This window comes from Priapulus caudatus, unplaced genomic scaffold (assembly GCF_000485595.1).
Source record: "Priapulus caudatus unplaced genomic scaffold, Priapulus_caudatus-5.0.1 Scaffold594, whole genome shotgun sequence".
Taxonomy (NCBI): domain Eukaryota; kingdom Metazoa; phylum Priapulida; class Priapulimorpha; order Priapulimorphida; family Priapulidae; genus Priapulus; species Priapulus caudatus.
This window is the reverse complement of record NW_014577655.1, coordinates 118,280-128,687: the sequence shown is the minus strand read 5'-3', so window position 1 is coordinate 128,687 and position 10,408 is coordinate 118,280. Positions and strand designations below refer to the sequence as shown.

General features: G+C 39.9%; 1 protein-coding gene across 1 annotated transcript in view; it reads right to left on the bottom strand.

Moving 5' to 3' along the window:
* Nucleotides 1-10,408, bottom strand: part of LOC106811952 (cytoplasmic dynein 1 heavy chain 1-like) — a 97,245-nt gene that overhangs the window by 56,579 nt on the left and 30,258 nt on the right. The window contains 9 exon segments of the mRNA XM_014815693.1: nt 3,627-3,867; nt 5,534-5,702; nt 5,974-6,074; nt 6,690-6,837; nt 7,124-7,258; nt 7,965-8,168; nt 8,987-9,172; nt 9,479-9,644; nt 9,978-10,151. Coding sequence (XP_014671179.1) covers nt 3,627-3,867; nt 5,534-5,702; nt 5,974-6,074; nt 6,690-6,837; nt 7,124-7,258; nt 7,965-8,168; nt 8,987-9,172; nt 9,479-9,644; nt 9,978-10,151 — 1,524 coding nt within the window.

The following is a 10,408-nucleotide window of genomic DNA, read 5'->3' as shown; positions in this document are numbered from 1 at the left end:
ATGTGGTTATGTTATTTAATAGAACAATGTTTTATTAACTATGATATATACATATCTATATAGAATATATACAATATATACATATATTATATATAATAATATATAATTAATATATAAAGAGCCGCAGAGCGACGTGGCTCATCTGAGATTCGTGTTGGCAACGGTTATAAACGTAACATTTCAGTTCGTGCGTTAGTGACACCTTTTGTTTAGGCACAGATATGCAGATACGGGCAGTTGCTTACACATCATTTTCAGCAAACATTTTTTTTATTGCAGAGAAGAGAGAGCGAGAGAGAGAGCGGGCGAGAGCGAGAGGGGGAGAGAGTCAGTCAGACTAAATTGTTTATAAACAAATAAACCCAGGTGGCGCGCTACTGTATCAGTTACGTCATCGATTAAAATGTACATTCCGATTTCGCCGCGCCGGCGTCCAAACTTTCGACGAAGATGGCGGGCAGAGGTAAGGCAGACGCATGTATAACGTACAGATTTCTTCAATGTCGGGAGGATCAACACATTTCGACTGACAGTCAACCATCGGGCTCTGCAGCGTCCACAAGCCAGCATGCTCCACCATATCCCGACATTGCACACTACTGTAACAGTCGACGGAGAGAGCCATGGACAGTACAAAACTGACAAATTTTCATTAGTAGGTTTGACGATTCATTTCTGCAATTACTTATCTCAAGATTGGTTAAACTGAAGTTAGAAGTAATTCTTTCTGCACTTTTGAGCGCAATATACATTTGAGCTATCCTGCCTGGACATTCTTCTCACTCTGTTCCGATAGATGGCATGCATAACTGACTAGGTGCAGGGAATAGATAATCAGAACTAGTTGCCACCTTCGTTTAGCCCATGCTGTGATACTATCAGCCCCCACCTGCGAGATAGGCCTATTTATAGTTTGGCCTTAATCAAAAACAGACGCTTTTGCATAAGCGCCTATTGACATTGTATTCCAACGTACAGAATCTCATATAGAGAATGAAGTTCATATATGATTTAAGGCGCGTAAACGTTGTTCAAGTTTTGCATGCAGAATTTCACTGTGAAATTTAAGTTCTTCCACGATAACACAAGTACCGATCAAAACACAAGTTTCAGTCTTTGTTAACAGTCAACAAATCCATGTTTAACCCTCCTCTTGCGGGGTCAGAAGGTTATCAGACACTTACTCTTCGCACGTCAGTGGAAAGCACATTCATGGTCCTTTTAATAAAGTGATTAAAAATGGTAGGTCAGCGCTGAAACAAAAAAGCTTTTCATGTCCATTAGGCCATTTCTCAGAAAATGTTTTGATACCTGACCTTTCCCCACTGCCCTTTGACCTGTGACCTCCAATTTCGCACTGGTGATGGGTTTCCTGTCCATCACTCTATCTATCTATACTATATTTTGGCTAATCTTCGTGTGTGTGTGTGTGCTGTGTGTGTTTGTTTGTCCTCCGCGTTCGCCCCTATGTCACTCAATCGACGCTAACTGAAGATATATTCAGCAATCACCACGTCTGGGAATTTCTGTTGCTTCAAACAAAAATCTAATTCCTCATAGATTGGTGCATCGTCTCAGGATCCCCCCCCCTACTGCAGATTCCCCTGCCACTCTGCTTTGACGTACACCACGACACAGTGTCAGGCCGACGCCATTTTCTGTTGTACCAGACTGCAGTGGTTTTCTTTTCAGTTACATGAAATATTAAAAACTTTATCGGTATCATCACATTGGAGTTTATATTTAAAGACAACATGCTGGTTCTTACGGGTCTACTTCTCTGCTAGTATTACTATATTGGCTAATCGTTGTGTTGTGTGTGTTGTGTGTTTGTCCGTGCTACCCCGATTGTCATCAATCGCTCGCAAATCTAAAATTCAGAATCAACCACGCTCTGGAGATGGTTCTGGCCTGAGAAAAAAATTAAAAAAAGAATTATATGTAAGTCAAAAAATTTCGAAAAAGCTATTTCTGTTCAAAAGAGGCAGTGCGTACAGCAGATCCCACATCACATACGTAGGAAAACACTCGTCTCTGCTGCCGCCGTGTGAGCATTTATTTCAGAATCACAAACGCTGGGAGATGGTTCTGCGCCATAACAAAAAATCTATTCTCAATAGATGGTGCTACGTCTCAGATCCCCCCCCCCATACTGCAGATTTCCCCCCTGCTCACTCTGCTTTGAACGTACACCGTACTTGCGCACAGTAGTCAGTGGCCAGTAGCTTGTGCCAGTGTTCGTGTCTGTACCCCAGTGCAGTGGGTTTTTTCTTTTTCAGTTACATTGAAATTATTTAACTTTATCTGTGTCACTACATGGAGTTTATCTATTTAAAGACAACATTTTGTCTGCGTTCTACGGCTATACTTTTCTGCTAGCTATATATAAAGTTGTTCAGCCGAATTAGTGTGTTCGCGCATAACTAGAGAAACTCCGCAGCCTAGAGGAAAACTAAGATATTTTCAGAATCAGCACGTCTGGCTTGAAACAAAAATTAATAAAAGCTTAAAAAGTTAAACATTCATTAAAAAATTCTATTGATCAATAGATGGCGGTCACGTACGTACACACACATCACTCTGAATCCATGGTGTATAAACGTAATGGAGCAGTGGGCTCATCAGTACAACATCCATTTGCTACACCTGGATTCTAAGTTCGAGTCCCAGCTGGGGAACTTATTTTCCCCTTTTTTTCTTTTTTCCCTTTACCTACCTCTTTAGTATGTATTATTTTAAATTTTTAATTAATTTTAAATTAATTAATTTATTAAATTTATGATTTTTTTAGTTTATTAATTAATTATTATTGTCTTTTATCTTTTTATTTCTTATTATCTTTTACTGTTTGGGATGGGATGGGATGGCATGGCATGGCATGGGATGGCATGCGATGGGATGGGATGGGATGGGATGGGATGGGATGGGATGTGGTGGGATGGGATGGGATGGGATGGCATGGCATGGCATGGCATGGGATGGCACTGAATGTGATGAGATGGGATGGGATGGTACTGAATGTGATGAGATGGGATGGGATGAGATATGGGATGGGTATGCGGTGGGATGGGATGGCATGGAATGGGATGGATGGATGGATGGATGCATGGGTGGATGCATGGATAGATAGATAGTTAGATTTTTTGGGGTATTTTCCTTTCAACCAAGCTGAGTAATGCCACTGATTTCCCCGGGCAACGCCGGGTATCCCGCTAGTACACCGAATATTAAGAGCATAGGTCGAGCCGCTTCAGTTTGGTGCCGCAATTCCGTATTACTCTCCTATACTTAAGTTAAAGGGAAATATTTCCCCCTTCGTTGCACATCTTGACCTTTGGACCCTTGACCCCCCAAATTGCTCATCCCGAGTCCTTTTTACGACCCCCCCCCCCCCCGAACGTCCTGAATATCGTGACCGTACATCAAGCGGTTAAGATTTGTGCCCAACTGATGACGGACACACGAACGCACAGATGGACGCTCATGCGATTCTACAAGCTGCATCCGACTTCGTCAGATGAGCTAATAAACATAATATATACAATTCAGAGATGTCTCTACAATTACATCGTTGTGAACACAAATTAAATATGGGCGATAATTTACTACAGTGCTTCTTCACGTACTTGAAGAAAGGAACGATCTTGCTAGCGAGTCTCTCGGCAGTGCGGAATCCCTGCGAGAACAGCATCACCTCCGCAATCAGCTGTCTGTCGGGCGTCGTCATGGCGAGGCTACGGAACAGCTTCTTCAAGTTGTCCGGCAGATTCGATCGGCCGGCATAACCAGGGTTCATCGTGATGAAGATGGCCATGTCCGTGCTCACGCGCACCTGCTTGCCTATCAGCTCCACCTGGATGTTGGTGACTGTTTCGGCACAAATATTCAAACTATTTAATAACGGTCGATTAACATGGAGAACACAATAATAGCACTTTACGCATTACAAGAATCAAACCAACTTATTTTGTAGATAAGCTATGAACTTTGTATCAGTGTTATAGGAAGCACTCAATAAAGTGGAATAAAATCAATTAGATGAGGTTTCAACTAATGGTTCCCATTAAAACTATATTACAAAAGGCACTATTGATACAAATACAGTGGCAGGTTCATTAAAGCTGCACTATGCGCATCCAAACGCTAATTTCTCCAGTACTAGACTAGCAAATATGTGTCATGCAGAATCACACTACCTTATGGCAAAATAAACTCTAGTTCCTCCCATTTCAGTGCCCGTTTGCTTAAAACCCACAAGAAAGAGGCGCGAAATCTGGTACCAATGCTAAATTGTTTGCCAAACAATTTTGCTAAGAATCGGTTAGGTGACGTCACATGTTTTTATCTTTGCTACACCCGTATCGCTGTACCGCAACACCGCTGTGCGGTTGGTTGCTTGGCAGAGAAACGCGAAAGTGTCAACAACATCGGAGAATTTGAACAACATTGGATGTATTTTCAAATGCCTTTTATAAGACAACGCGCAGTGAAATGGGAGGAATAGAATTTATTTTGTCATAAGGTAGTGTGATTATGCATGACACGAAGTATTTGCTAGTCTAGTACTGGAGAAATTAGCGTTTGGATGCGCATAGTGCGGCTTTAACACATGCGTGGTTTTAATCTGGTACATAGAAACGAGTGCGGACTGGCTACCACATTTTATACACGCCGGTGTTGCTATTACACAATTACTGCAGCCAAGTGTGTGATGTTACGAAACACGCAGACACACACAAAATTTACATGTCCTACACGTATTTGACACCACAAGGCCACAGGTAATAAATAATACATATCACAAGGGCCATACATACATCTCACGTGAGCTACATTGATCTCCAGAACAGTAAACACGACATAAAACACTCACACAAGAGGTATATGGGTTGATTATATATGTGCATTGCCACTAAACAGTCAGGTCAACAGTGATTGCACACAGGGTTAATGGCTCTAGCCAGAAATATGCTCTTCCTGTTACAGCTAACACGCCCTACACTGAAAAATGCTCCTCTATAACTTCAGTATCATACAAGCCAGGCCCCTCACCATGCTCATATCAATACATGCCGCAAGTGGAAGCGTACAGCTTCTGACATCCCGAGTAGAGTTGGCAACTCGCATGATTAGAAACCACACTGACATCATGAATTTTCGGCAGCCTTTTTGCATTACTTCAGCCAGACTCATGCAACAGCACACCTCCTGTTTGCTCATAGTCCTGAAAGCACTCCCAAAACCCAGGCTTCTCTGCATGCTGCTGACTCATCAGTGATATACTATGCACATAATGCGAGTGTGACTATACAGACCACGCGACCAGTACCAACCATTAACCACAACAGGCAACACCAAACACATCGGTTTTTCTCACCCGTACATTGACGATTGCGCATAGAAACAGACAAGCCACAGTGCAAGAGACGCATGCCACAAGTAATCGACACATGTTCTCACTCACAGTGCTGCTTGTCCGTCGGCACTAAAAATCACAGTCTACAATGAAGCAACATAAGCACGGATACATTACCAGAGGTCTTACCACGCCCGCCCTCTTGAGCTTGCTCTCGCAATGCCTCCTGGATTGTCTGTATCTGCTGAGAGACAGCTGATAGCATGCGCTCCTCAAGTCTGTTGAATTCATCAAAGCATCCCCATGCTCCGACCTGACACAGGCCGACAAAGATTCGGCCCATTGCCTGCGCAACAGAGCAGCGAGGTACGTATGGTTTATCACACCGTTGAGGCTGACAGAATATGGATTCTGACTATTACAAAACAAGATGATCATGACATCTACTTGATGATATAAACATGCCGATTCGTTTACTGTATTAGCTTGATTACTAAACCTGATTTTCATAATGTAATTTGTTATTTATAGACTATGTATACTTGGTCTATTCACAATGACTGTCAGTCTAATATATAGTACAGTACATGTGAATATTATTAGGCACATAATCCTACCTGGAAGTCAAATGTCTCATCACAATTGAAGACTAGTACAAATCTACCTAGTTGGTTGCCCAGTGCTTTCACTGATTCAGTCTTGCCTGTTCCAGCAGGACCTGTAATGCAATATACAATGAGCTTCACAGATATACTCGAAAAATTACACGAAAATAACATGATTATTTAGCTATGCAAAGTAACCACTTGAATATTATGCAAATGATAATCAATCAATTATGGTTGTGGGTTATAAGAAAATAGGAATGAAGCATAACATTAAAATACACTAAAAAGGTTTGCACACTAGACTATATTTGTTTACAGTTTATCACTACTATAGACTGACAAGCGGTACCACTATTTCAAACAGCACACATTAATAATTCTATCATTAGAGGTACCATTATCATTGAAAAATATTATGAATCAGTTTAAAATTTCATGAACAGCAGTTTCTCAGCATCATACAATATAACAGTTACCAGAAGCTGCACAAGGTTGGCAACAAGTGCTGAAAACAATGGAATAATTAGTTTGTATTTGGGATTAGGGTTAGGGTATATATTTTATATGTTACCGATAACAGATGACATACGAGCTATACACATACATTAATTATACATTATATACATTATACAGAAAAACAAATTCAATTATAAATATTGATCCTAGTAGAGACAATTCCATTCTGTATCTTGATAAAGAACTACATATAAAGTAAGGTGACAAACCAAATGGGGATCCTCCAAGTCTGCCCTCTAAAGCTTGGGTCATGGTTAGATAGCAGCGGTCAGTCAGCGGAGTCTGTACAAGCTTGTCTGTGGCGCCAAGATACTCAAAGCCATAATTGAACTTTGCATTTGCCATATGTATTGACAGCTGTAGAAGCACAGAAATAGGTATTTGTGTGGTTATAACAAACAGCACACAGAATATTGGGCATCGTTCCCAACCAGAATGCTTTCCTATATGATTAGTTACTGTACAATCAAACACAAGACATCAGGAAGATTTAGCCTAGATGGAACATTGCAGGTAGTACATTCGCTTCTAGCAGGCATTCACTGATTCACTGTAGTGAAAATCAATATCAAATTACTGTACCTATTGTAATAATTTAATACAACACTATATTTAATATGTCATATGAACATGATTGTCATACCTGTTGCAGTACATCCGAGTTCTTGGGATCAAAGTAGAAGCGCATTTGCTTCAACCATTGAAAGTTTTTGGGGTGATTGATCTTAGATTTCAGTAGATCTCTCGTTACATCTCTTTGGTGCACCAACTCTGTAATCTATAAACACACGTGCACCTTCATTACTTGTGCCAAAATAAGTGGCAGCCCAAATTTAAAAAAGTTGGGAATCACTTTACCCCATTCATGCAAATTTGAAGTTTGTGGTAAATATTTTCCCATACATATGCCGATCATTGTTAGCTATTTATACACTTGGCTTTGAAATTATCTTTCCCCTTTTTTGTGAATATTGAACTGCACAAATTTGCCTGCAACTTAATTTATACAAGATTGAACTATAAATGATTGTTAAACCTATATTAAAGCTATCCTATAAAATGGCACGGCAAATCACAACTTAGAAAGTAGGAAACAAATTCCTGTGAGCAGGCTATGTGTGTAAGCAATTCATTCAAATATTTCTGCTGTATATTCACAATTCAATAGCAACTCAGGACCAGGGTTCTCGTTTTTACGGAGCCGATCGACCCAAGCCCCGTAAACAGCCCCGTCTCTGATGTCCACGGGGCTTTTTTCCCGCCCCGTCAAATTTGATTACATAATTCATCAGATTAAAAAAATCTGCCCCGTCGAGTACATGACGTGCCTTTTTTAGGCCCTGTGGTTTTCTCAGATGACGAAGCCTGTCAGGACTTGGACTAGTCCCAGCAATTTTTTTTTATATATTTTTTTAAATATTTTTTTTATTTATTTATTTATATATATATATATATATTTTGTCTAGTCTAATTTACTCGCTCACCAGATGCTCCAGCTTCTTCCTGCGCACGGCTGGCTGCTCCTGCAGCACAGAATCAGCGAGCACGTTCAGCGTGGCTTCAACAGTCTGCAGCACCGTCTCCATGTCCTTAAGGTCATCCGCATTCTTCTGGTTGGAGATCGTCTGCAGTGCCAACTCAACCGACTCCGACCAGCTGATCTGAGCTGACAGAACTACGATCTGCGCCTGCGAGGGACAGAGGGGTGTTTGTATAGCGTGAGCGTGTTGTACGCAATCAGAAATATAAATACAATTAATAAATATATAAAACCACCCGCGTACTTATTATATATATATATTATCAGGAGTGGATAATAGGATCTCTATTATCCACTACTGATATTATGTATATATAATATTTCTTGCAATTTATATTTAGATTATTATATTTTTTATGTATAAATTATTCATTAAGCCTTCTAAAGTATTAATTAAAAACTTTCACTTCAATTTATGCATTTAATGATGGATTTTTCGGATTTACCTAAAAAATCAATTGCTTTGTGATCTTGGTATTCTTTGCAATATTAACATGAATTTTGGTTTTAAAATTTACTATGTTAAACTTCAATATGCCGTCTCGTTTCTAATTCCTCACATTTACACATATAAAGAAAAACACATGCACAGGGGTCGAAATAAGTGATGGTCCGTTGGTCTGGGGCCATCAAATAATCAGGAGGACCATCAGACAATGGTACGACGGATTTTTTGGTCCCATTTTACGGTAATTTTCTTTGAAGTTTCCACGTTCCAATATACTATTAAAGTGAATAAACAATTACTGTGTCGTTTGATACATTCATTGTTACGTAGGTGAATAATTAAACCATTTTATCACCATGTAAAATCTTTCTTATGCTTGCATGCCGCATTACTTTTAGAGAACAATTTGAAATTTAGGAGGACCATCTACATTTCAAGCTAGATGGTCCTGTGGACCATCTCTTTTTTTCTCCTTATTTCTACCCCTGCATGCATGACAGAACATTTGTGGTACATACTTGGTATGTGTCGACCCAGGCGAGATAGTCCTGATTCGAGATCATACCACTTCGAAATTGCTGCACGTCCTGCACAGCCTTAGCCAAGAGATGGGCCAGGGTCATCCTCATCTCTTTCTCCACTAGGGTGAGCCACTCATTTATCTTAGGGTGATCCTTGATGGATACTGTAGTCGAAAAATCCACCTGCAATCAGAAATTAAATCAGAGGTTAGACTCGTCAAACGAGCTTAATATATTTGAGAAGGGGCGAATTAAATTTACATTAGGTGGAATGAGCTTGTTTCATTTAGTAATACCTTAGTACTTCTAGCAAAAAGCTTTTCTATAAATATTTATATAGTTTCAGTAGAACCACAATACTAAAACCACAATAGCAAAAACAATTATATGGTGGTCATAATTACGAGAACTAATATGATTTCTATTGTCACATTGTATCACAAATTTAATTAATTTAATTAAAAATCCAACTAAGTTAATTAAACTCACTTCTTCTCCTTCCCTAGATGAAATGCCCTCCACTACAGTAGCATCCTCATTCAGTTTGATGGCCGCAATGCCTGCAAACATCTTCTTAAAGTGCTTCTGTAGTCGAGGAACGTTCTTGCTGTTACCAATGATCTCTAACAAGTCTTCATCACCAATGAAGTAGAACCTGAAGATGTATATAACATACTCATCATGGTGGTACCATTAGAAAGGCAATGAGACAATAAAAGAATAATGAGAGTGGCAGATAGTGTCTGAATAATTATTAATAGTCCTAGCCCTTAATAATAGTCGATATTCAATTCAAACCCTGAAAACTAAATGTGTCTACACCCTATAGGACTATTACGCAGATTTTCTTGCACAATTATTTATTTATGCTTATTTTCTTATTCTTTAATATTCTCTAGATTTTCATCCTAGAAAAACAATAAATAATCGATTACCGATCCCACTTATATCTCTGCAAAAAGAGTTAAATATTTCACAGCGCACATACCTGGGGAAGGATGCCCTCTCCCTCTCCAGGTACTCCCCAAGAGCCTTCTGTATCTTGCCAAGTAGGTCTGCTAGCCTCTCCAGTGATCTCTGCACACCAGGTATGTTCACTACATCCAGCACCAATGGCGACTTGGTCACCTTCTTCATCAGCGTGAGGAATTCTGTACTAATACTGGAAGCAAGAGCAACATCCTGTCAATTTATTGCATTACTGATAATACACAACACATACAATGAATAGTTTTAATCACAATTTCTATGGTAGCCAAGTCTGCTATGTCACAATTCCGTAGCCAAGTATTAAATGAATGGTGTCAACTACTATGGAGATGCGCACATGTACATCGAAACCATGCTACTCTGCACACTGACCCCATCCTTCCACTAACCCCCTACTGACCCTACACTGACCCACTACTGCTGCTCACA